Source organism: Eublepharis macularius, chromosome 3 (assembly GCF_028583425.1).
Source record: "Eublepharis macularius isolate TG4126 chromosome 3, MPM_Emac_v1.0, whole genome shotgun sequence".
NCBI lineage: Eukaryota > Metazoa > Chordata > Lepidosauria > Squamata > Eublepharidae > Eublepharis > Eublepharis macularius.
In genome coordinates this window covers 185,318,633-185,342,878 of record NC_072792.1, presented here as the reverse complement: position 1 = coordinate 185,342,878, position 24,246 = coordinate 185,318,633, and the positions used below count along the sequence as shown (strand labels likewise).

General features: G+C 48.7%; 1 protein-coding gene across 1 annotated transcript in view; it reads right to left on the bottom strand.

The window, feature by feature from the left end:
* INPPL1 (inositol polyphosphate phosphatase like 1) overlaps positions 1 to 24,246 on the bottom strand; it is an 86,038-nt gene that overhangs the window by 49,415 nt on the left and 12,377 nt on the right. The window contains exon 2 of the mRNA XM_054973590.1: positions 6,140 to 6,203. Within this exon, the coding sequence (XP_054829565.1) occupies positions 6,140 to 6,203 (64 nt within the window). The remainder of the gene's footprint in view (positions 1 to 6,139; positions 6,204 to 24,246) is intronic.

Sequence of the window (24,246 nt, the reverse complement as noted above, 5' to 3'; positions counted from 1 at the left end):
AACGTTACTATTAGAGCTTCTCCCCCCCCCCCGGGCTTCTGCTCTTTTTATTTGTTGCTTGCAATCGGCCACCTTGGGCAAAAATGACTACATGCAGGATTGTGCAATGCGTGCTGCTGAGGGTGGGTTGTGAAACTACAACTGCTCTTTTTCTGCTCTCGATTTTAATTGTTTATTTCTGTATTTTTAAATTGATATGATCCATTTTGAGCCTGTTTGCGAGGAGAGCAGACCACAAATTGGACGGACGGACGGGCAGACAATGGGTTTTTCAACATGTGCAACTTTTCCCTGACTTTATTAGCAGTCGATCCCCGAGCACTGGAATCGGTTTGGATATGGATCCTCTGCGTGTCTGCCCTCCCTTTGCACATTTTCAGTTGCAAAGATGGTTTATTTTGTTCTGCACGTGCCTTAAATAATCCGGATTTTCGAGAGCGGGTACCGTCATTGTCGATGGCGTCACTGGTGACATCACAGCACCCCTTTCTAAAAAAAATCTGTGCATGCTTATATCGCTATGTCGATATAAGGTCTGAATTTAAAATGAAGATTGAAAATGAACACATGGGGGAAGTCTTTCCATGAGGAAGCCTAAAAGAGGAGTGACTTCACCACCCATACCTAAATCCTCCCCCCCAACCTTCTGCGGTTGAAACTGGAAAGCCCCACCCAAGCTGACCCAAAGCCAGTAGATGGAGGGAAGCACCAGTGGGGAAAACTGATCTCTGTTGGGACAGAGTAGAGAGCAGCAACAGCAACGTACTTTCCAAACCATGCTACTGCTTCTGATGCCAGAAGTGGCCAGCCCCATCCCCTGAATTCTCTAAACTCCCAGCTTTCTTGATTTTTAAAAAAGTAAATCTCTAGCCTCTTGCATTGCAGAGATATAAGGGGAAAGGCATATCTCTGCAATGGAAAGGGCTAGAGGCTTTTTTTGAATGAATGCTGGGAATTCAAAGAATCTGCTGCATCTGTTATTGCAATGGCAGGTTGATAAGCAACATAAAAATGATTTTTTTAAAAAAAATATGAAAACACAACCCGGAGGAGGGTAAGGAAGGTTGGAGGGGGAGTGGTTTGACAATGAGAAATGTCCAATCATCAAAAAGTGGGCTGGAGTTGGGTGGGAGTGGGTGGAACAAATACAACTGAAAACAACATTATGCATGAGGTAAAACTGATTTAAAAATGGCTTCCAGGAAAAAAAAATTGGTATAAAAGCGGTCTCAAAAGAAACAGAGAAAAAATGAGGGGAAAGAAACAAAAACACCCCGAAGCAAAAACTAAAGGCAAAAAAAAATGCATGGAAAATCAAAACAGTATGGCAGCCAGAACCGATAGTGTGCAGAAAACCTCCAAAGCAAGGTGTTTTTTAAAAAAAGTAGACCAAAAAGTAGCTTGCTATAATAAGGGGCACCCTGACTAGGATAGCCCAGGAGAGCCTGACCTCATCAGATCTCAGAAGCTAAGCAGGGTCGGCCTTGGTTTGGAATTGGATGGGAGACCTCCAACAAAGACCAGGGTTGCAGAGGCAGGCAATGGCAAACCACCGCTGTTAGTCTCTTGCCATGAAATCCCCACCAGGGGTCGCCCTAAGTCAGTTGAGACTTGAGGGCACTCTCTACCACCCCCACAATAAGGGGCAGCTCAGCCCCAGACCACTCTCTGAACTGGCCCAACCCACACGTCCCTGTTGCTGGGAATTTTGGTCCCTTCGGCAGGGTGCACCCTGTCTCCTTGTCCAGTCTATTCTTAAGCAAAGCAGGTGTGGCATCCCCAGAGGCGCTCCCTCGACAGAGCTGCAACCACCTATTCGCCTTACAGACCACTATTACTACAGAATGCCAATTCGAGCACCACTGTATCTCCCAAAGGAGCAAACTGTACTGCAAACTGTACAGGCGTGAACCTGTGACCCTGTTTCAGAACCCTTCGCAACACACACGGAGTAAAACCAAAGGGCCGGAAGCAGAAGAAAAGCAGAAAGTTGCTTGTCTAGTCCGTACCTCTGCACTTCCAGCGTGCCAAGTCAAGTCCAAGAAGGAGCTGAGAGCTGTAAACAAGGGCCTGAAGGCAAAAATGCCAACGGCGCTCCCTCCCATCACAAGAACGCCTCCCGCCTTCTCCCACACATGGAAAAGAGCCCAGATGTCTTTCCCTTCCACCTGCCCTCCAGCTGCTCTGGTGCGCAAAGCCGGTGCTAGACTAGGCCAGGGGAGACACGGGTTCAAATTAGGGTTGTCAGCTCCAGGTAGGGAAATCCCTGGAGATTTTGAGGGTAAAGCATGGAGAGGGCAGAGTCTGGGAGGAGCTGGGGTTCCGCATGGTATAATGCCACCAAGTCTACCCTCCAAAGCAGCCATTTTCTCCAGGGGAACTGTGGCCTGGGGAGATCTCCAGCGACCACCTGGAGACTGGCCACCCTAGGTCAAATCCCACCTTGCCACGATGCCAGTAAGATCTTACAAGGGAAAGGGAGGGGGGGTTGAGTGTGCGGGAACTGGAACGAGGACCTGTGCAGGGGAGAGCTGGCCGGAGCAATTAAGCAGCCCCCTATCCACGGAGCCTCTCCCCAAAGTGCCCTGCCCTGCCATTACCTCTGCTAATATGCAGTTGGGGCCACACATCTGCCACGATCACAGCTGTCTGCCTCTTGAGAATCTCAGAGTCTCTCCACACAAGACATTTTACGCAGGGACGCTCTTACCCTTGTCCTCCCATGGTGGATACGCATGCACCGCTAGAGAGACAGAGTGCACATGAACGTAAGACCACGCAGAACGTCAGTCACTTGAGCGTCCCCGTGTAAGACGTCTTGTGTAGACAGACGCCTTTATAAAGGGGTGCAAACCTCAACTTGAAAAGAAGGTGATGCTGGCAGCCTCAAGATCAGGTGGGGAGCAAAGGGAGCTGAGCAACACACCCAGACGTTTTTGCACCAGCTTTTGGTGCCTGGATGATAACCCTGGGCTGTGCAGGCAGCTCCTTTGGTCTTAAGAAGCAAGCATTCGGACAGGAAAGGGTTACAGGGCAGACTCTTCACCCCCATTTTGAAGACGCACAAACAGGAAAAGCTCTCTGACTTCCCCCTCTCTTTGCAGGGCAGGGCACAGCAGAGCAGCCGTCCGTCCGTCCGTCCGGGGAGAGCCAGCTCTGGGACTGGTTTAGGATTCCACGTCAGCCCTCCGGCTGGGACATGAGCCAGCAGGACCGGAAAGCCCGTGCATGGGACGGGCGGGGGGGGGGGGCAGGGGGGTGAGGAACGTCCTCTTTTCTGCAGCCGCCACTCCTCCGGGGCTCGCTTTTTCCTGCTTGCTAGGCCAGTACAATGAGGTTACTGTTGTGCTATAAATGGCCCAGTACACGGGCTAGGCTGACTTCCTGCCAAGATCAGCAGTGTGTGGGCATCCACAGGGCTCTTGCCAGCCTGCGCGGCCCTGGAGGCACAGCTCAATGGAAAGCTTGCCCGTCTGAAGCGCATGAGGGGGGAAAACGTGTGACCCACTTCTCCAGCAAAGTGGCACCATGTCCCTGCTTCCCTATGCACGCACACACACACACCATTTACCAAGACTCCCGTGGTAGCCCTCTTCTCTGCCTCTAATGAAGGCCGCACACCTGCTAGCAAAGGGCTAACCCTCTTCCACATTTGTACAGCACCTAGCATATGCAGCAAATGGTAATTACACAGCAATGCTTCCCACCGTTCCTGTGTGTATAGAAGGCACCCTCTCTCTACCCAACTCGGAGTAAAGAATGATTCTGTCCAATGCTGTCCACGGATGTTGATGGGTGAGGAAGGATTTCACTCCCCGTTGGGGAGTAGTTGCAAACGTGAAGCAGGGGGGAGTGCGTTAATATGGGTAACAAGAGCATTTTGTGGGACAAAAGTTTAGACAATCACAGAATTATAGACACCACACATATCTTGTGTGAGCCTGTGCTGCTTAGGCGGGGGGGGGGGGGGATGAGCGCACTAGACCTCTACCAGCCAGGAGACCCAGGCCCCACAGCACTGACAAGTAGGAGCACAGCCAGAGCGACAGCATAGATGACTCAAGTCAGCAAGCCAAGCCACATTCCAAAGGGAGCCGTCAGGGGGTGGGAAGAGATGAGAACTCCCTACAGGAGCAGACACGGAGCTGCCAACCAGCCAGTTCAAATCTCACCTTTGCTATGAAATTGCTAAGGGGTCTTAGGCACGCCCTTTTTTCTCAGCCTTGAGTGTCTCCCACCCCCATATATAACATGGGAATAATGATACCAGCCCGCCTTGCAGGTTTGTCATAAAGATTCTTAGATACTTCAGTAGAAATGCTTGGAGTACTCATTTCCAACTTATATTTCGGAAACTCTACCTGTGACCCCTCCTTCCTGCCCTGTTTTAATTGTGGTTTTAATGGTTTTTGTATTGTAGCTTTGGTTTAGAGGCTGTGTTTTGGTTTTAATGGGTTTTAGGGTGGGTTTTTTATTATGTATGTTTTTAATCTGTTAGCCGCCTTGGTGTCCCCGAGGAGGGCAGAAAGGCGGAGTACAGATTTTTGGAAATAAATATAAAAATAAATCTTAAAAGTATGTTGCAAGTAATTGTGCAGAATTGGCCCTAGAAGCTCCCACCCGGCTCTCAGCACCCCCACCCCGCTCCTCTTTTTCCTTCCCCCACTTTCCTTCCTCTTTTTCTCCTGCTTGGTGTTCCTATGAAAAGGCAGAGCCAAAATACTCATCATCTCACAACTGAGAAGACGATCAGGGCTCCATCTTACAGCTTCAACGTTTGGGGTACAGAAAACCACAAGCGCTGCCCAAACCAATGTAATCCATCCAGAAGTCTGGATCAGCTCAGATCCTCAAGCCTTCCCCCAGATATTTTGATGCCTTCAAAATAACAACAACAGTAATAACAACAGCGTGCTTATATACTACTTTTCTAGACAGGCTTCTAGACAGAGAGGAACGGCTCACCCAAGGTCACCTGCTGAACTCATGGCAGTAATGGGTGTTGAACCAGCAGATGCTGAATCACAGCCCAACCACTTAACCACTAGGCTATAGCATACGTAATGTAACAGAGGTGGTGGAACTCAGTGGTGGAACTCGACCGCACAATGACATCACTTTGGGTCAGCTGGAACAAGGGGAGAGTTTTTTAAAGTTTAAATCACCCTTGGCGAAAATGGTCACATGGCTGGTGGCCCCACCCCCTGATCTCCAGACAGAGGGGAGTTTAGATTGCCCTCTGCAATCTCAACTCCCCTCTGTCTGGAGATCAGGGGGCGGGGCCACCAGCCATGTGACCATTTTCAAGAGGTGAAAAAAAGCCCTGTATACCACTCTTCTAGACATATCAGTGCCCCACTCAGAGCACTGAACAAGGTCAGTGCTGTTATCTTCACAATACAGCTGAGGAACTGGGCTGAGAGGAGGGGTTCACCCAAGGCCACCTGCTGAGCTCATGGCAGTACCAGGAGACAAACCAGCAGAGTGCTGATTTGCAGTCCAACCACTTAACCACGATGCTACAACAGCTCTCGAAAATGTCCACAAAGTCAGCAATGATGGCAGGTCTTGCTGGAGGAAGGAAAAAGTGTTGGAAGAGGAAGATTCAGCGCTGTCCCTTTCCTCAGGTTTCAGAGGGGGACAAACCAAAGTGTTAGAAAGATAGAGAGGTCAGGGCACTCTGTTTACTGTTCTGATTGTCCCTTTGATATACAGATTGCTATTCTCAGGACTTCCTCCTCCTGACTTCCTCCCTCTCACTGTTCCCTTCCTGGCTTTGTTCCAGGAGACATCTCTCTCTTTCTCCTCCCTCCATCTTGGAAACATGGATGCAGGACTTGTCCTAGCATCCATGCCCATTCTTAGACTAGACAGGTAGTTAGGATCTGTCTCTCCTCCTTTCCTATCAGAGAATGGAGTTCCTACAATAAAGAACTCTTATTCCCTTTCTAAGTATAAGCAAGTGTATGCTTTGTAATTTTCTCTCCTGCAAACACACCAGCCAGCAGAACCACCTCACAGCTACCTATAATCCCGCTTACTCTGCTAAACGATAGACTCTGCTAACAGCCCTAACATGGAATCCTTTAATTAGGTTTCTGGGACCAACATTCAATTTATTTATCAGAAAGTGTCTCACCTGAACAGCCAGAAAATCCTCTTCGTCTGGCAAAATCCTATAGGTATGGACATGTTTCTGGAATCTATGGCAAGAAAAAGGAGGAGGGAGAGAAAAACAAAGATTTATAACAGAGGAAACAAAACTACTGGAGCTCTCACTTAAGCCTATGAAAAAGGATCTCTATCCCCGCTGCTGCAGTCCCAAAAATGTTGGGGCAGACACTGTTTACCCAATGATAGACATGGGAACGGACCAAAAAAACAACAAACCACGTGATTCATGGTTTGTAGCATTCCACGGAACCTCGAACCACGAACGGGCAGCAGGAGAATGGGGCTATCAGTGTCACAGACCCCGTGCCGGTTTCAGCTGATGGGCTGATACCGGTGTGTGGTCTGTGAAACTCCGAATCGGCCATGGAATGGCTGGAAAAATTCATTTGTTCCAGAAAAACAAGTTCCCACGGAACGCGTGTTTCGGTGCAAACAAACTGGCCATTCCGTACGGAATTTTGTTCCGTGGTTCGTTTCGTGCCCATCTCTACCCAGCAGTGATTTAAATGCCCCTTCCATGTGCTCATATGCTGGGAGAACAGCTCAGCGCTGCAGAATCCTGATGGTGGCCTGCTTCCCAAGCTTACAGGGCAGCTGCACCTGATCAGGGCAAAGTTACAGCAAGAGCCACATCAATCAATAAAGCTTTCCCTGGAGAGCTACAGGCTGCAAGCGCACGCCCTGCACGTTTTGGTGATGCCAGTCTTAGGACAACCAGGCAAGCTGGTCTTCACTTCGAAGGCAAAGGCCTAAATGGCTTGGGATCCCACCCACCCCTGCCCCACCTCCTGTCATGATCAGAGGTGAGATGAATAGCAGGGGCAGAGCCTTTTCGTCTATGGCACCCCAACTGACATAACGCCCTCCCCTCATCCATCCACCTGATGCTGAGCATGCCAAGCTTTTCCCGCCGGTTGAAGAAATGCTTAATTTACCCAGACATTTGGAGTTTAGGTCTCTTCCCTGTTTTTGCTGATTTGCAGATAATTGCATTGTTGGTTTTTTCAGAAGCAGACATTATATTGTATTTCTTAGCAAGATCCAGCCCTGGCTGGGGAGAGTGGGAGGCACATTTTTCAGATAAAGAAATTGCACACACCCAAATCGGACTTGGCAGCAGCTCCCCAGAGACTCAGCAAAGAAAAGTCTTTGGATGCTGGAGACACTTTGGATGGGAGAGGGCAGCAACTGAGTCTGGGACCCTTCTGTGTGCAAATCAGACATTCTCCCAGCCAACCTATGTCCTCCTTCCCAACCCTTCTCCCTGAGGTGCTAGCTTTCAAAATGCAGGGAGAGTTGCTAGTGGGTTTCTTGGGGGAGTGTGCAACCTGTCCTTTCCCCACACTTCTCCCTGAAGTACTAGTTTTCAAAATGCAGGGAGAGTTGCTAGCGGGTTTCTGGGGGGGGATGCAACCCTCCCCCACACACCTGGAAGTGGCACCAGCCAGGAAACGCTTCACCCCTTGATTCTGCTAATCATCTAAGCGCCTTCACTTGCCCAGGGGCCTGTTTTGTCTTGAGAAGGCCCAGAACCTGCTGCTTGGTGCCCTTCCTGCTCATGCAAATAAGAGGCAAATGCAGCCAACGGCACATAACTAAACATGACCATGTGCTGGCTCCAATTGGTGGGTGACCTCTCTCTTTACATCAGAGTGACTCAGACACACAAGGAGGGGGAACTCCTCAGTCCCTTGGAGCTGAAAGGCAGCGAGAAGCCGCTGGCCACCTCCCCACCCCTCCCTGAGTCAGCCCACATGAGACAGACCACAATGGGGAAGAAGTTCAACCCTCGCCCCTGTCCTCAACACGAAAGAGCAGAATGGCGCCAGGGCAGGGTTAGGCCAGCGCATGGCCCTAGGAGGGCTGCTCCTTGCTTGAGTTGACTTCTGTGCTGGGCCTGCCCAGATCCCCCTCCCCCCACCCCATGAGGTCTGTTGCCAGCTTCCACAAAGCAGATGTCCCCTTAGTGCCCCCTCCTTCCTGTCCTATTTGTCAGCAGCTTTGGTGCCCCCTATGAGGGCAGGAAGATGGGGGCAAACATTTTGCAAAATAAATAAATAAAACATGCTCTGCACAGGTTTCTAAAAGACGGTAAAGGCGGGACTCTTCTCTCAACAGAAGCTGCCCGAGAGCCCTGCAAACAAGCAAAGCACGGCTCGTATTCAGAATAACCATAATTATGCTTTAAATAGAAAAAAGACCACGCCCAGGGAAAAGTGCTGAGGAATGCCGGCGGACAGGGGGAATAAAAGACTGGGACGGTGGGAATTCCCCACATAGAGAAACCAAGCATGTCAGGGACAGAGTGGCTAGAACCCTTCTCTCTGACAAAAGTACAGTAGCACCTTTAAGACTAATCGACTTCATTGAGGCATAAGCTTTCGAGAACCACAGCTCTCTTCGTCAGACGCATCTGGACTTTTTACTATTTTGCAACTACAGACTAGCAGGGCTAACTCCTCTGTGTCTCTGACATGGGTTCTTTATGAGTCTCTCTGCACGAGACATCTGACTTGTGAAGAACGTGTGATGGGAGAAGCAATGTTAGCTGGGAAGGGTAATTTAAAAAGACAGAGATGGCGGCAGGGCAAAGGCTTTGCTAGACACTGGGCTGTGAAATGCAAGAAGGGAAACTTCAGCTCATTAGAACCTCTTCATGCCCAAGCCCAGCTCTGGAAGGCAGCTCCAGCCCATTTCCATTCCTGGCTGACCTCTGGTTGCCATCCCACACAGTTTTAGACTGGAGAGGTGAAACTGACAGAGCCTCAGGGGAGGTGAAGATGAAATTAACAAACCCTCTGAGGAATGATCTCTGTGGGCTCTGTCTTTCTAAACTACACTTCCCGGCTAATATTGCGACTCCCTTCATGTGAGCGTCCTCGTGTAATACGTCTCTTGTACGCTTAGCTCTCAATCGTCATTTGTCGCTTTACTTACTACACCACACTATCTATCAAAGCAACCTTCCTCTGCCTCTCGGCTCTCCACCAGCAATATGGAGTTAATGATATTGGCCTAATTCACAAGGTGGGGCAAGGTTTATAAGAAGGTAAAGTACACTGAGCACATTGAATAATCTAAGCTGCTATGTGAATAATTATAAATGAATTATCTGAACAGTCATTCAGGCTTCTCAAGAAGAGGCCGTAGGGAAAGCAATATGTAAATGTGGATAATCAGTTCATTGCTTAGTTAACAAGCCAGAAAGTTAATCAAGGACCTTTAATTAGACGACAGCCTGATTTAAAATGCTGTATCTGGGAAAAAGCAGGTTAAACATAGCCATGGAAATCTGTTTATAAATTTTCAGCAGCTGCAACAGAAAGCAGAAAGAGAAAACAAAGAAGGCAAGGAGTGCTTGTGACACGCCAAAGCAAAGGGCTCACAGAAGTGTGAGTTTTTTCAAGTTACACTCTGGAGTGTAAACTGTAAGGAGGGGGGGGGGAGATTATTTGGCACCACGGCAGCTAGAGCCTCTGACCCAAATTAATGCTTTTAAGAAAAGACCAAATTAAAAAAAGAAACCGTCTACGAGCGTTGCAAATGACTACCAGTTCCTCCTTTGGCCACGGAAATGCCGTGCACCCACACATAAGGCACACATTAATGAGTTACAAAGCCGGCAGCGGACATGAATTGCTGGCTGCAGACACAATGCTGAGGGTCGCAGGGGCCTGGTGGGTGGGTGGATGGATGACTCCAAGGATATTGCCAGCGTCACCAGCCCAGAGAGTGGGTGCCGAGTGCTGTGCACACAACCCTGACCCAAAGAAAGGAGGGAAGGCGAGATATTCTTCCTATCCACCTACCCTCCCAGCAACCCATGGTTTACCTTTCCAGGAAAGCGAGCCCCAACGCCTAGGCAACAGCCGTGCTGAAATTTGCATTTTATTTATGCAAGAACAAACAGGCTCAGGACATCCCTGGGTGCCTGCAGGATCCGTTAACGCCTTGCAGGCGCATGTAGGTTTGCTTGTTTGTTTTACTTTGACTGGCCTCATATTTATGGCTATGACCTGCCATTTTATTGTTACCTTGGATTGTCAACCATCCCGAAGACTGGGGTGGAAAAGAGGGGAATTTATGGCTGGAACAAGCAAATAAACACGACACACTCACATATATTCTCAAGGTCGTTTGGGTATCAAATAGCATACTCTGTAAACCGCTTTGAGTGGGCATTAAGTTGTCCTGAAGAGTGGTATATAAATCAAATGTTGCTGCCGCTGCCGCTATTATTATTATTTGGAGGAGAAGGAGGAGAAAGAGGAGGAGGAGGAGGAGGAGGAGGAGGAGGAGGAGGAGAAGACCTAAATCGACATTCGGTGTCTGCAGACTTAAATACCGACATGCTAGGCAGGAGGGCTGTGAGATATCGTCCACGATAAGAATAATGCTTAGCATTTATATACCACTTTGTGAATATCCAAAGCTCTACCCAAGAATTTCTTTATCCATATTTACAACAACCCTCTAAGGGAAGTCCAGCATTCCCATCCGCCTAGGAGGGGTGAGGGACGGGGTTGCCAGCTCCAGGTAAGGGGTGGAGGGGTGGAAAGGATGGGGTTTGGGGAGGGGCTGGAGCTCAGCAGGTCATAATCTCATAAAGTCCACCCTCCAAAGCAGCCACTTTCTCCAGGCGGACTGACCTCTGTCACCTGGGGATCAGTAGTAATTCCGGGAAATCTTTAGCCACCACCTGGAGGTTGGCAACCCTAGTGAGGGAAAGCATTACGGTTTGCAATAGGGCCCCTGCAAACACGAACCCCACTGGGGGCAAGGGGTGGTCCCTTTGAGCCAAGATTCACTTGTGAGATAGAAGGCTCCCCGCACCAGGCCAGCCGAGCCACCCATGCAAAGTAGCCACCGTTTAAAGGCTGGTGATGAATTGTCTCTGCCACAGGTCTCCACGTTCAGCCCTCCCATCTGGCTTCTCTTTCTATCGTGTCTGGCAGGTGCATTAAAACTTTGGTTAAAGGCAGGGCTTTTTTCTGGGAAAAGAGGTGGTGGAACTCAGTGGGTTGCCCTCGGAGAAAATGGTCACATGGCTGGTGGCCCCGCCCCCTGATCTCCAGACAGGTGAGATCAAGCAGCGCGGAGGGCAATCTCAACTCCCCTCTGTCTGGAGATCAGGGGGCGGGGCCACCGGCCATGTGACCATTTTCAAGAGGTGCCGGAACTCCGTTCCCCCGCGTTCCCCCTGAAAAAAAGCCCTGGTTAAAGGACAGGGAATAGTCAGAACCAATAGAATAACAAGGGATAACAATGCGGCAAATAAAATTCAGTGTTGGTAACTGTAAAGTGAATCACAGAGTTGGAAGGGACCTCCAAAGCCATCTAGTCCAACCCCCTGCACAATGCAAGAAATTCACAACTACCTCTCCCGACATCCGCAGTGACCCCCCCACCGTGGTGCACAATGGAACAAAAATCCTAACTTCAAATATAAGCTAATATGGACTGAGTTGGCAGAGACCATTTCTGAAAGAGACAATGGGGTTGCAGTGAAAAATTTGACGAAAATGTCTGCTCTGGGGATTATCACCATATGTCAAAAAAGAAAATGGGAGAACTAGAAAAAGTACAGAAGGCAGCAACCAAAATGATTAAGATACTGGAGCATCTTTTCCTATAAGGAAAGACTGAAGAGTCTGGGACTTTTCAATCTAGAAAAAAGGTGGGGACATGACAGAACTTTATAAAATTAGGCATACAACAGACAAAGTGGACATACAGAGCTTTCTATCCCTCTCCCGTAATACTAGAATTCGGATGCGCCTAATGAAATTGATGGGCAACGAGGACACACAGAAAGAAATACTTCTTTACTCCACGAGTAATTAATTTGTAAGAAGTCCAGTAGCACCTGTTCCCAAATACATGGATGCCAACCCAAGAGAGGTTGCCGGCAGCTGCACCCCTTTCCCCCTGAACCACAACTCACCCCGGGGCATTCAGCAGTTTACCAGTACGTGCTGATGTCCTACCGGGGCAGAGGAGACAATCGTGCCCCTCGAGATTCCTCAGTGTGGGTGCGTCTAAAGCAGGAGGCCGATTCACAGACATCCCGCCACTAAGACCCCTCCCAGTGGCTGCCTCTTCCATGCACAGCGCAACTCTGCATGCCCATCCATTTCTATTCTTCCCTATGACTGGCTGGCTCAGAGCCAAGCTACAAGTGACGCCTTACACAGGTTGGACACTTGCCAGCTTCCCTCAAGTTTTGATGGGAAATGTAGGCAGCTTGGTGGAATGTTGGACAAGTGACAGTTGAAAAGTCCGTTGGGCAGCAGTCGGAGAGCCAAGCTGCAAGACAAGGATGCCTACATTTCCCATCAAAACTTGAGGGAAGCTGACAAGTGTCCAACCTGGGTCAGGCGTCACTTGCAGCTTGGCTCTCAGATTCTCAAAAGCTGAGTCAGTTCACATTTGACCTCTGGCCAGCCTATGTCTCACGCTGCAAGTGACCCTTCCTGAAGGCCTGCCGCTTCTACAGAACACGTCAAGTTGCCTTCATCTCAGCTCTGGACCTCCATCCACCATCTTGCTCAGTTTTATCTCCTCTGACCCACAGTGGCCTGCCAAGGTCTCAAATTCAAGGTTTCTCCCCATCACCTTCTCCCTGACCCTTTAACTAGAGGGCCGAACCAGTAAAGAATCCAGTCGCATCTTTAAGACTAACCAACTTTATTTAAGCTTTCGAGAACCACAGCTCTCTTCGTCAGATGCATCGATGCATCTGATGAAGAGAGCTGTGGCTCTCGAAAGCTTATGCCGCAATAAAGTTAGTTAGTCTTAAAGGTGCAACTGGACTCTTTACTATTTTGCAACTACAGACTAACATGGCTAACTTCTCTGGATCAAACCAGGGACCTACTGCATGCCGCTGAGTCATAGTCCAACCTCTGTGTTTTCTTTCTGCAGTTCATCTGGATTCGGAAGAATGCAGACTTCTGAGAAAGCCAACCATTTGGTCCAGGAAGTGGAGACGATGACTCAACAGCTGGCAAGTCCTGAATCAGCACAATACCTCGACTCAGCTCAAAAATGACTCAAAATACCTACAATTCCCCCCTAATCCCCAACCTGTTGATGCTCCTGCTCTTCAGCAAAGCCTGCAAAGATCTGACAGGACGGGTGTTGAGAGGGCAGCAGATCAAAGCTGTCTCATTCTGAAAGGTTTGCATTTTTCAGAAGTGCACCCTGAATTTTATTGGAGTTCAGGCATTGAATTAAAGAGTCTCTAATGCTGCTATTTTATTATACCTAATTTTGTACAGATGCTTTTACAGCTTGCTGTTAACTGCTCTTGGTTTTATGGGGAAAGCGGGACATGAACGAACAAAGGTTTGAACTATAGCGGAGTTCCCCTCTGGGGAGGGAATCGCCACGGCCATTCATTTCACTGAGGTTGCATAGGAGAACTTCCCAATGGATCAAACCCTTAATGATGTTTTGAATTTCTATTCTAAAGTGAAGAATAAGAATATAGCTTTGTGCGTCACATCATACATTTTATTTCTCTTTTAAAAGTAGAAAAGAGCAAGAGTCCAGTAGCACCTCTAAGACTAACAAAATTTGTGGTACGGTATGAGCTTTCGTAAGCCACAGCTCACTTCTTCAGATACCAGTGACCTGAAGAAGTGACCTGTGGCTCACGAAAGTTCCTACCCTACCACAAATTTCGTTAGTCTTATAGGTGCTACTGGACTCTTGCTCTTTTCAACTGCCACTGAAAGACTAACACAGCTACCCATTTTGATCTCTCTCTTTTAAAAGATCCTGAAACTGGATGAGCCCGACATGGAAATGCTCTGCCCCCATCACGAGCCATGTCCACCTTCTCTGACTGCCAGAAAAAGCATTAAATGCCAGCGTCTGCACTAGAATAGCTACTTTTATACTGGGCATCTCATACTTTAAACAGGAGTTGTGGCAAAGCAACGTGCTAAGTATTTTTTTATGACAACGCACTGCATGTGCGCGGTTACATGCCAGCTGGGGCCTTGCAGAATAGAACAAAAGCCCCCACCCGTCTGCACCCCTCCCACCTGTGTTGTGACAACAGGTGTTCTTTCGGATTCAAAACTAAACAGGGCCTGGTTTTCAAACCTTGACTAGGCTGGCCAAATGCCAGATAGGTATGGCAGGCACCCTTAAAGGCGCCACTCCGGTTCAGCGGGGCCACAGAGAGCACGTAAGCCGTGTCCGGCTGCACCCCACGCGGGCTCCAACAGGCTCCGGTTTCTCCTCCCTTGACCTGGGCAGGGCCTTTGGGGCTCCAGCCAGATGCCTCTGCTGGGTGCTCACCGCTCTTTGAGGCCTGGACTATGGCTAATCCCCAGCAGGCAGAGGAGCTTCATTCCAAACGGCAGGCAGCTGAGCTGAGGAGACACAAAGGGCCATTATGCCGAGAGGCCGGCTTCCCAAGATTGACCCCGGCCCGCCTGCACTGGTCTATTTATTGCAAACCTTCTCCCCACCCCACTCCATCTGGCCTGAGCCTGGAGACAGCCATGGGGGTGGGGGGGAGACAGGATTACCGGCATGCGCCAGAGTGGCTGAAGCTATTTTCGTTTTCCACGCTTGCGCTCGCCACCGCACTTTCGGAGTGCACAACTGTGCCCAGTGCTTCCACCCCCAGGAGAGAATTATCAGGTCTTCTCTGTCTCAATTAGTAAGTATTATTTCTGTGGTGACAAAGCCTGGTTTTACAATTTCCTTCTGCGGGAACGAGCTGCCCCCCTCACTGACATGGAAACAATTCCAACCGCCCCGTCTGTTCCTTAGGCTTATATTTATCCCCCTCTTTTCTTCCTCATGGGGGACCCAATGCAGCTTATCGCACCATTCCTGCCCCTTCCACTTTATCCTGAGAGACTGTGATGGCCAAAGGTACACTCAGCAAGCTTCCAGGACAGAGCAGGAATTCGAACCCAGCTGGTCCCAGATCCTAGCTCAGCACTCTAACCACTATGCATCTGGATCCTGGCTTCCACCACCTCCCACACACACCTGCTGTTCTCATGCTGCAAAACTCTGAAAAGCATTGTGCCCACAGACGGAGAGATATGTATCATATTTATTTACTTCCTTCAACATTCGCCTCTCCTCCATTTTATCCTTACAACAACCCTGTGAGGTAGGTTCAGCTAAGAGTACGGGACTGGCCCAAGATCACCCAGTGAGCTTCCACGGCAAAGTGAAGGTTCAAACCTCGTTCTCCCAGATCCTTGTCCAAAATTCTAACCATTGCACCACTTTGCCTCTCACAACAAGGATGCCGGCGCTGGAGTTCTCATGCATGGGTGTTTCACCCAAACAGCTCCCCCTTCCAAGTGAAATACAGGACGCCCCATTGCGGAGTGCCCACTTCCCCAGTAACACGTGAGCTGGGAATGCGTTCTGCAGCTCTCCCACAGCGCATGACTCCTTCTTGCACTGTGGCAGGGATATGATAAGGTCTGGGGGACGCACAAGGCACTCACATTATGGTTCCACATCACAACAGCCCTGCCTGAAAATGGAGGCCATGCTGATGTGGACAGAAGCCAAAACACAGAATCCTCCCACAGCCTGGAGGCGTCTCAGGCTCCTTTTGTGGCGTAAGCACATCATGCGGCTCTAGACCCAACGCCACCTGAAGAACGGAGCCCAACAAAAACAGACACTCTCGTCTGACACTGAATAGATATTTTTAGTTTCTTTCTTTATTCTCATTCACAGTCCACCTTTCTCACTGGGACTCAAGGCGGCTTACAAATACAATAGAATTATTCCGTTTAAAAATTTTAAAATTTTTTTCAACAAACAGGCAAAACTTACAAACACTAGCTATTAAACAATGAACAATCACATGGTATGAGCTACAAATCACATTCAAACTGAGATATGCAAATATTCCACAATGGTTCAATTTGTACCAAGTTTTTTCCTCTCTGTAAAAATGCTAACTTTATCAAAATAAAACTTTTATCATGCCAATCTTTAATCTTTGGACAAGAATCCTTCCAAGACTTGGTAAAAACCAATATAGCAACTGACACAAAGTGTAAGATAATACTATGGAATCCCCTCACATAATATTGAAAAAGTTGTTTGACAAAGATACTTCAGGTGATAACCATATAGGAGTTCATAAACGCCTGCTTACACAACTAGCTATTTTTGCCCAATAAGAAAGAAAGAAAGAAAGAAAGAAAGAAAGAAAGAAAGAAAGAAAGAAAGAAAGAAAGAAAGAAAGAGAGGGAGGGAGGGAGGGAGGGAGGGAGGGAGGGAGGGAGACATGGAAAGAGTAAGGAAGGGAGAGAGGAAGAAAGACATGGAAAGAGGAAGGAAGGGAGAGAGGGTGGAAGGAAGGAAGGGAAAGAAGGAAAGAAGAAAAGGAGAAAGGAAGGAAAACATGGAAAGAAGGAAAGAGAGAATCAGAGAGAGAGAAAGAGAGAAAGAAAGCTATTCAATCTGTAAGCCTATTACAAAATTTGATAACACCTGAATCTTAACAGCAAGGTTCCTAGTAAAACAAAAGTGTTCAGTCAGTCAGCAAGTAGATTACAAAATATGCTAACATCCAAGTCTAATAATAATAATAATAACATTCGATTTATATACCGCCCTTCAGGACAACTTAATGCCCACTCAGAGCGGTTTACAAAGTGTTATTATTACCCCACAACAATCACCCTGTGAGGTGGGTGGGGCTAAGAGAGCTCAAGAGAACTGTGACTCGCCCAAGGTCACCCAGCTGGCTTTGTGGAGGAGTGGGGAATCAAACCCGGCTCTCCAGATTAGAGTCCCGTGCTCTTAACCACTACACCAAACTGGCAAAGATTCCCAGGGAAAAGACATAACACAGCGGGGCTGGGATTAAAGACCTGAAAGAAAAAGAACATTATCCCTAATTATAGTCACCTCCATTACAAACTTAATTCCTCTACAAGAATGCCCTTCTGAACCAGTCTCTTTTGCACAATTTTTGACCCAATAGGGGTGTGGAGGCCTTCTTGGTAGCCTTGGGAAAAACATTCGAAGTGACTGTGAGCACAACCACCTGGTGCCACAACCAGCCAAACAAATGCGACCCTCAAATGGCACTGTTTTATTTCTTAATTCTGGAAAGGCCCATACGCACATTTTTGGGATTAAATGTCAAGACACATGCATGGAGTCCTAGGGCTGGAACTTGAAAAAAACAATCACATCTCCCTTTCCTGTCTTCTTGTGTCTACTCATGATACAAAGACCCCTTTTTGTGTCTAGCTGTCTTTTTAAAAAGCAGTAACTGTGAATAGATTTCCAGAATTTGTATTGCATTACATTACCACACTTGTTAATAACTGACAGAGCCTTTTGCGGGGGGGGGGGGGGGGGGCAAAGAGTAAATTAACAAACTCTCTGAGGAGTGATCTTTGCCAGCTCTGTAGAGAGAGAGGGGTGAAATTCAAACTACGCTTCCCGGCTAACGTTGCATCTCCCTTCACTTGAGAGTCCTCGTATAATTCGTCTCATGTAGTTTAGCTCTCAGAAGTGGGCACGGAACGTATCAATGAGACCCAGTCCCTTGGTGCCGCTATTTACTCTTCATGTAGGGTACTCTTTATATAGGGCATTGGGCTAACCTAAGACCCGAATCTACGGGAGCAGCCAACAGAACTGCGCAAGCGGGACGGCATACAGAGAAACTTATACCTGAACTAAAAATCTTGGAACGCTTCTTAAACAGGAGACGGGATTCTGGTTAGAGCTGGACTTGGATCTTTACTGGGCTCCGGGTTTAAGGCCCTGCTCTAGCGCTGACTCACAAGCCCCAGGTAAGTCTCTCTCTCCCAGACTCGGTTTCTCATCTGCAGAATGGGAACAACGATCCTCTCTCTCGACAGGGCTGATGGGAAAACAACACGAAGGAAAGTGCATTCTCCTTTAGAAATCCCTGCTGGCCCAGACAGGCACAAGCAATTACAGGGCAAAGAGTTCGCGTGAAATTAGGCAACTGCTGGAAAACTCAGGTGTGAAGTAGCTTGTCTTTCCACTTCTAACCCCTACCAAAAAAAACCTCTCACACACTTCAGCGTCCGGAAAGAGGAGAAGGCAGGTGACTACCTCTGAATGGGGAGGTTTCATGGCGGTGGCCAGGCCTGGCCACAATAACAGGCCCCGAGCCGAGCTTAAGCTGAAACGCAGAACTTTCCCCGGAGCACCTGCATGGTGCCTGCCTGCCCTAGAAGGGTCCAGGCCCATAAGCACCTCCATAGGGAGCCGATCAAGTTCATTTTTCTTCCTCTTGGCGAGAGTTATTTATAGTTCAGAGGGCTGGTTTGTTTTCCCCTTTGCCTTGGAGGCAGGAGGGAGGTGCAGGCGCACACTCTCTCTGCCGAGTCTGTGACTCAGTGAATGGCACTCAGTCAGAGGGATGCCAACTGCCAGCTGGCACTCGAGGGGGAGGCAGATTAGTAGCCGCCAGGCCGGCTCCCACAGCCACAATGCAAAAACGGGGGTCCTCGGGGCAGGGAGCGGGCAGCGATGCATGCACATTATGGTTGGGCAAACGAGGGGGCTGCAAGGAATCGCCCAGGCCCAGGGGGATGGGATGGGAACGGAGAGGCCTTCCCTGCCCCCTACAGTGTGAGACAGCAGGCATCGGCCGAGGGGCCAGTTTCCTGCTCACTGCAGCCTGAACCTCGGCAGTGTAGCACCAGGAGGAAGCCGCTCCTTCCAACTGCACATCCGAGTGGCTCTGGGTGCCTGCTGGGAGGGGAGATTTCTGCTTCGCCCTCCCTGTGCTGTATATGCTAGTTCCGGAGATGGAAACCAGGGCTGGGGGGATGGCGTTCCTCCCACAACCACCCACCAGCTCACCATCAGCTTTTGGATCTACTGGAAAATGTACCTCCCCCTCCCCAATCCCCCCCCCCTTTACTGGCCCTCAACAGTCCATGTCCCCTGGAGGGCAATGAGCTCCATCCACACCAGGCTGTTTTCAGGGAGGGGGTGGTGGTGGTAGCGAATGGATGCTCAAATTTCATGACAAATCTGGCACACCAGTTTTGTCACCCATTTGGTTTTTCTGCCTCTAGCAGCAAAACCTTCGGGGCTGCCTTCATTCTTCATTTTTGCTGCATTGCTCCAAGATCACAACCCAGTACTTGAAGTCATAACTATAATTTCCAGCACTTGTTTAAGCAATAGAAAAGAGCAAGAGTCCAGTAGCACTTATAAGACTAACAAAACTTGCGGCAGGGTAGGAGCTTTTGCGAGCCACAGCTCACTTCTTCAGATACCTACCACAGATTTTGTTCGTCTTAATAAGCGCTACTGGACTCTTGCTCTTTTCTACTGCTAGACAGACAGACTAACATGGCTACGCATCTTGTTTAAGCAAGGCACTGTTCACATATGGGACTCACTGCCACAGGATGCAGGGATCTCATCCCTAAAGTATATGCTGGCCACCACAGGGCTATTTTTCTGGAAACTGATCCTGTTCCCTTAACTGATTGCGATTATCACACCTTCGACCTCTACTGCATCCCCCATATTTTCCCTGAATAAGAGGCGCCCACAGTTTGCACAGAGAATATTCAGCATCTGAGCAGAACGAGCCGGACAATATCCGGCACCTTACTGTTAGCAGACCCTGAAATAATGTTGTGGCTGTTTTAGAGACTCCAGAACTCCTGGCAGAGAAACTGCATTTGGAGCCAGACCAAGGCATGTCCCCGCTGGCCTTTAAGTGCTGATTTGCTCCTGGAACCAAGAACACAAAAACATAATATTGAGACGGCAGCTCGCTCGATCTTCCCTGGAGGGATCTGGAGCTCGACTGGCTTTAGCTGCCTTCCACAAAAGTACACTCTTTTACCTCCAGCTTAATTAAATATGGAATAGTGTGTCTCCTCCTTTCCACACAATCCTTGTTGTAGATTATCAGAATGACTTTCACACACCTAAGCGTATGTCTGGGCAATTCATTCATCCAGCGGGCCTGTAAGACAAGAGACGTTCCGCCAAGCATATGGTTGAGGCCAGCACTGGATCCATCTAAGGGGGAGGGGATATGATCATCTGCCCCCCCCCACGCATGATGAGTTATAGTCAGGAGTTATTAATTCACACCTTCACCCTTTCTTACATGTATGATGTGCAGAGAAAAGGGAAGGGGGCCCATCTAGGTTGCTGGAAATTATGTTTGTGATCATTGAGTCTGTGATTTTATTGTTTTACCTATTGTAATTCTTATCTATTGCTGCAACCCGCCCTGAGCCCATCTGCGGGGAGGGCAGGCTATAAATTAAATAAATAAAAATAATAACGTAACAGTTGCCTCCCCCAATCTGCTTCAAGGGTGAACATCTCCACCAGCTCGATAAGAAACAACCCTCCAGAGAGTCCTACTGTCTAGGGGAAGTCTTAAGACAACGGAAGCCGACAGCTAAATCTCCACTAGCTCGACAAGAGAAAATCCTGGCTTGTACAAAAGACGCGAGAACACACCCCAGTCACAAAGTCTTTGTATACACCAGGTGGACTGGCAGCTGGACGGGTTCTGGGCGTGCCACGTTTGGAATTTCCAGACGCACATGAGAAGGGGCAATTTGGACCGGGGCCTCAGCACAAGGGGAGGCTGAAGCCTTCCTCCATGTCATTTTCCTGACCTGAAATGGCCCTGGGAGCTGCTTTTTGTCTCACCTTCACCTCACCCCCCCTCCGATGCAATCCAAATTGCTCCCCCAACACTTTAGAAATCAGTTCTGAGTCTGGAATGCGCAGAGTATGTCCAGTCAACACCAAGGCCTTCGCCAACCCGGTTTTTCGTGGCTCCTCCTTAACTGATCTTTGGTAGTGGAGAGGGCCATCAAGTTATAGCTGATTCATGGCGACCCCTACAGGGTTTTCATGGCAAGAGACTAACAGAGGCGGTTTGCCACTGCCTGCCTCTGTAACCGATCTTTCGAGGTCAGGAAAAGATGTCTTTTAAAAAATGTCAGGTGTTCAGTTCGGTGGATCTTTTTTCCCCATGCTTTTCAAATTGGTTTTTATTGGCTACCGTTTTCCTGAAACGTTTCATTTGAGTACAATTTTAGTACATCCAGTCAGCATGCCCCTGCGTGAACACAAGGACTGCGCAACGTGCCAATCAGCCCTAAAACTGATTCTCGGGGGGGCTCCTTGGTTTAAAAAATGGCACCTAACCCTGTCTCGTTTTTTCTGATCACGGCTGGCGCAGCCATTACGTAGCAGGGCCATCTCTCAACTGGGTTAAGGACAGCCGTATCCCCCTATTTAACTAGATCCAGAGTAGTTAGCCATGTTAGTCTGTAGTTGCAAAATGGTAAAGAGTCCAGTAGCACCTTTAAGGCTAACCAACTTTACTGATGCATCTGATGAAGAGAGCTGTGGTTCTCGAAAGCTTATGCTACAATAAAGTTGGTTAGTCTTAAAAGTCTTTACTATCCTGCTTAACTAGGGCTCCTAACCAGGATTTCAAGTCCACGGGCATCATCCAGATTAAGCCAAAATGGCAGTATTACAGGGGGCCTCAACACAGCATCCAAAAGATGTGTTAAGATCTCTTGTGCAATCGCAGAAGATCCCAGAGCAAGCCAGCCGCTTGAGACCTGGGAATCACGGGCAAGCAACCTCTCCTTCATTGTTTCAGGCAGACAGCCTTGTTGGTCTGCAGTAGAACAGCAGGATTTGGGCGCCGTAACAGACCAGCAAGATTTTCAGAGTGCACGCTTCCAAGAGTCAGAGCTTATCCCCTGAAGATCTGGTTGGTCTCTTTAAGGTGCCACTGGACCAAATCCTGCTGCTCCCCGACATTTGCAAGCACATCTGGGAGTCACAAAAGACTCCCCAAGATTAGTCATGCCACGGTTAGCTTACTCCGATAGGCTCTATGTAGGGTCCAAAGCACTGCAACAGGGACACACTGCAGCGATCCCGCCGCCTTCTGTGTTGCAAGTTCAACACTGACCCTCGCACTTTGCTTCTGGGCTCCATTCATGGTGCTGGTTTCAACCTCCATTGATGTGAATGGTCCGGATGCAGCGTACCTCCAGCGTTTCGCACGCTCGAGGCACAGCATAAATACCCGAAATAAATAGTCCAATGAAATTATCTCTGGGTCCCTTCATCAGCAGAAGTGAGATGGTGAAAACTAGGAGCACAGCCTTCTCAGTGGTAGCACCAAGACCTTCACCCATCCAGTTTTTCGTGGCTCCTCCTTAAATGATCTTTGGTGGTGGAGAGGGCCATCAAGTTATAGCTGATTCATGGCGACCCCTATGGGGATTTCACGGCAAGAGACTAACAGATGGCCTGCCTGCCTCTGTAACCGATCTTTAGAGGTCAGGAAAAGACATCTCAGGTGTTCAGTTGGGTGGATCTTTCCCCCCCATGCTTTTCTAACTGGTTTTTATTGGCCACCATTTTCCTGAAATGTTCTGCTGGAGTACAACTTTAGTTCTATTGTTTTCATTGTGTTTTATTCTGCTATGAGCAGCTCTGAACAAATCCTATTTAGGGGGAAAAGGGGAAAAAATTGTCTTCACAAAGAAATTGACTGAAATGTCCCTGACTCAAAAGAGATTTTGCCACTACTCAGTGGCACTGGGGCAGTTTGAGGAGGAGAGCAAAAGCTGAAGGGGGTGCACATGTCTACCTCCCTCCTCACCAGATTATGAAGGGATCATAGAATCACAGGGTTGGAATGTACCTCTAAGGTCATCTAGTCCAACCCCCTGCACAATGCAGGAAATTCACAAATACATCCCCCCCCCCCACATACCCAGTGACCCTTACTTCATGCCCAGAAGATGGCAAAACACCGTCAGGATCCCTAGCTGAACTGGCCTGGGGGAAATTGCTACCTGACCCCAAAGTGGCGATCGGCCTTACCCTGAGCATGTAAGAAGGAACATGAGAACTAAGCACTGATGCAACCCTTCCTGCCCTCTCTTTCAGGATCTGCCTCGGTTCACAGAATCAGCATTGCCGTCAGATGGCCATCTAGCCTCTGCTTAAAAACCTCCAAAGAAGGATGCCAAAGAGGCAGCCGTGGTCCCCTCTGTGGGAGGCGTGGGCGCCACTCAAAAACAGCACGTTCTCCTTGCAGGACAAAGGCTCCCAGGCACTGTGCAGGCTCCGCATGGGCACATTTTCCATGTCACGGAGGGCAAAGGGTGGAACTCGTGCCTGTTGGCAAAACAAGAGGGAAATGGCTTGTGCAGCTACAGCTACTGGGATGTTCCTGCAACACCCAGAGGCCAAGGAGGAGGAAGAGGCAAGGATCCAAGCCGAGAACCGAGAGGCAGTTCCTGGAACCTCCGTGTTTTTTAAAAAAATGTTTTCATTTAAACACAGTTAAAAGTACGAAGGGGTTTATTTTGTGGCGCAGCTGCTCGAGTAGCACTTTCCATCTCCTCCCCTGTCCTTGCAAAATTACTGTTGGCTTTCCTAGCAATAGCAAACATAGAAAAGAAAAAAACCACAGCTATGTCCCCCATACAAAATGTACCAACCAAAGAGACCCCTCCAAGTGAACAACGCAATGCAAGTCTCATTTGCTGGCTTAGCCTGCATTTCCTGGCCTCTGACTTGAAAAGTAATCTGTATCATTAGTGACTGAATAACAACATTACATGCAGTAACATCCGATGAGTGCTGACTCAGATCTAAGTCTCACTGACTCAGTCATTCCCAAACTGTGGACTGCAAGAGAAGGAAGCAAGAAACAAATTAAGTCCCCACCCACAGAAGAGGATGTTTGTTGCAACTCTGCATGATTCCTGTTCTGGCTTTACTTCCTTGCAGTGTCTCCATAGTGAGTGTGAATGGATCATTTGATCAGTCCTGATACAGAAAGCTAACAACAGGATTAACTACCTCCAGAGGTTGCTTGCCTGCTTGTTTCAGCATGTTATAACAACAGTAACATTTGATTTATATACCGCTCTTCAGGGCAACTTAACAGCCACTCAGAGCAGTTTACAAAGTGTGTTGTTATTATCCTCATGACCCTGTGAGGTGGGTGGGACTGAGAGAGCTCTGAGAGAGCTGTGGCTGACTGACGGT